General features: G+C 48.7%; 1 protein-coding gene across 1 annotated transcript in view; it reads left to right on the top strand.

Annotated features, from left to right (window-relative positions):
• Positions 1-2,293, top strand: part of LOC117938763 (fibroblast growth factor 12-like) — a 5,047-nt gene extending 2,754 nt beyond the window's left edge. Inside the window, exons 2-4 of the mRNA XM_034863623.1 lie at positions 578-681; positions 891-1,089; positions 2,028-2,293. Coding sequence (XP_034719514.1) covers positions 578-681; positions 891-1,089; positions 2,028-2,176 — 452 coding nt within the window. The 3' untranslated portion in view covers positions 2,177-2,293. The remainder of the gene's footprint in view (positions 1-577; positions 682-890; positions 1,090-2,027) is intronic.
• The last annotated feature ends 554 nt before the right edge of the window (positions 2,294-2,847 follow it).

Genomic DNA, 2,847 nt, shown 5'->3' with positions numbered 1-2,847 from the left:
TCTCTCTCTCTCCCTCTCCCTCTCTCCCTCCCACTCTCTCAGATCATCTGTGTTTCTGAGTTAAATAAAGGAGGATTAACAGCAGCCATCGCCACAGGCCTCTTCCTCCTCCTCTTCCTCCTCTTCCTCCTCTTCATCCTCTCCCACACTCTCTGTCCTTGAGGATTACCTCATCCCTCCATCTCTCTCTCTTTTCTCTCAGTTTCTCTCAGACTCCATGTAAATAATCACTACTTTTAGTGTGTATAGAGCAGCATATCTCCACCAGACTCCATGTAAATAATCACTACTTTTAGTGTGTATAGAGCAGCATATCTCCACCAGACTCCATGTAAATAATCACTACTTTTAGCGTGTATAGAGCAGTATATCTCCACCAGACTCCATGTAAATAATCACTACTTTTAGCGTGTATAGAGCAGCATATCTCCACCAGACTCCATGTAAATAATCACTACTTTTAGCGTGTATAGAGCATCGTATCTCCACATGTAAATGGGGCAATTAAGAGTTTATTGGAATATACCGTCTCTCTGTCTCTGACTCTGTCTCTCTCTCTGCCTGTCTCTGTCTGCAGCGCTGTTTAACCTGATCCCGGTGGGTCTGAGGGTTGTGGCCATGCAGGGAGTGAAGGCCGGACTCTACATGGCCATGAATGCAGAGGGATACCTCTACACATCAGTAAGAACATCTGTCTGTCTGCCTGCCTGCCGGTCTCTCTGCCTGTCTGATGATTTAGTTTTTCCAGATTAGGAGGTTTCTTTTCGAGTGATGGAGCAAACTCTGCTATTATGTACTGTAGCTCCTTCACAATAAAAGCCCACACAATTAAACTGTGTGTGTGTGACTGTGTGTCCCTGTGTGTGTCTGTCTGTGTGTGTTTGTTTCAGGACATCTTTACAGCTGAGTGTAAGTTTAAGGAGTCAGTCTTTGAGAACTACTACGTGATCTACTCGTCGACGCTGTACAGGCAGCACGAGTCGGGCCGGGCCTGGTTCCTGGGCCTCAACAAGGACGGTGTGGTGATGAAGGGGAACCGTGTGAAGAAGACCAAGCCGTGCTCGCACTTCGTCCCCCGGCCCATCGAAGGTGACACCCCCCCCCTCCAGGCAGAGATAGATTGCCACAGGGTTAGCCTAGCCTAGCATAGCTTAGCATAGCTTAGTAGAAAGACAGGAAGCAGGGGAACCACGTGAAGAAGACCAAGTGTAGCAGCCATGAACATCTGTCCTGGTTCTTACACAGCTGTCATGCTATAGGTTCATTTACATATCTATTTAAGCAGTTGCACATTTTTGTATTCCCAGCTTGTATATATTCAAATACTCTTGTATTTTATCCTAGTATTATTTCATGTTTATTGTATTTATGTATATTGTTTCCAAATATTTATTTATATTTATTTTCTGTGCTGTAATCACTATAATTTCCCATTTCATTAAGATCTATCTACGTATTTAACTAGCTAGCTAGCTTAGCATTGCTTAGCACAAAGACAGGAAGCAGGGGGACCACAAACTGGAGACATATATATCTGCGGGAATGTAAATCGGCGGGAAGGTAAATTGGAGGGAAGGTATATCGGCAGGAAGGCAAATCGGGGGGGAAGGTATATTGGCGGGAAGGTATATTGGCGGGAAGGTATATCGGCGGCAAGGTATATCGGCGGGAAGGCATATCGGCGGGAAGGTATATCAGCGGGAGGTAAATTGGCGGGAAGGTATTTCGGCGGGAATGTATTTCGGCGGGAAGGTATTTCGGCGGGAAGGTAAATTGACGGGAAGGTATTTCGGCGGGAAGGTAAATTGCAGGGAAGGTATATGGGCGGCAAGGTAAATTGCCGGGAAGGTATATGGGCGGGAAGGTAAATTGGCGGGAAGGTATATCGGCGGGAAGGTATATGGGCGGGAAGGTATATCGGCGGGAAGGTATTTCGGCGCTGACATCCTCCCCCGTCCTCATTTAAAAGTATCTGTCAAGTATCAGACAGTCGTGATATTTAAACGTTACCTGTCCTCCTCCTGCAGTCTGCATGTACAAGGAGCCGTCGCTGCACGAGCTGGAGGAGAAGCTGCTGAAGTCGTCTCGGAGCCCGACCATGAACGGCGAGGAGCGGCCGGACGCCGAGGCGGCGGAGGAGCCGGACGACGACCTCACAGAGCGGGACGGATTATAGCCTGCAGCGCCCCCCGCAGGCCGAACTCCCATTTTAACACTCCTCCTGTTCAGCAACTACAACCACACACGACGACGACCGACGCCATGACGACCAACGCCATGACGACCACGCCGGCGACGACGCAGGAAACAGAAAAAAAAGGAAGCTAAAAAAAAAATCTTCTTCTTGCTCATGTTGATACATTTTAAATCTTCCGCGGAACGCGAGATCGGGGTAAGGGGGGGGGGGTGGGCGGAGGAGGGGGGAGGAGGGCGGGGCTTGTTCCAAAATGACACAGTAATACAATTTCAGGACGTTGACGATGATTTACATTTTATGCAAAGAGCCCCGCGATATGGCGCCCGGAGGCTAGCACACCTACTCTTCATCGCCACGTCGTCTTCATCCTCTTCATCATCATCTTCATCATCTTCATCATCTTCATCTTCTCGGCCCTGAAAGACGGCTAGACGTCTCTGCGAGCGTTGTGAGCGCCGAACGCCGAAGCTTTAAAGCCATGTACAAAACTTTACTTCATATCTTGAACGAATGCAAAAACTTTCGCACTTTCAACACGCCGCGCTTCTTCTTCTTCTCTGTGTCGCTTCGTCCAATCAGAGAGAAGAGCTTCCTGTGTTTTGTGCCACATGTTCTTTCTTTCTCGGGGGTGGGTGGGGGGGGGGGGGGGG

This window comes from Etheostoma cragini, chromosome 3 (genome assembly GCF_013103735.1).
Source record: "Etheostoma cragini isolate CJK2018 chromosome 3, CSU_Ecrag_1.0, whole genome shotgun sequence".
Taxonomy (NCBI): Eukaryota; Metazoa; Chordata; class Actinopteri; order Perciformes; family Percidae; genus Etheostoma; species Etheostoma cragini.
This window is presented reverse-complemented; position numbering and strand designations above follow the sequence as displayed.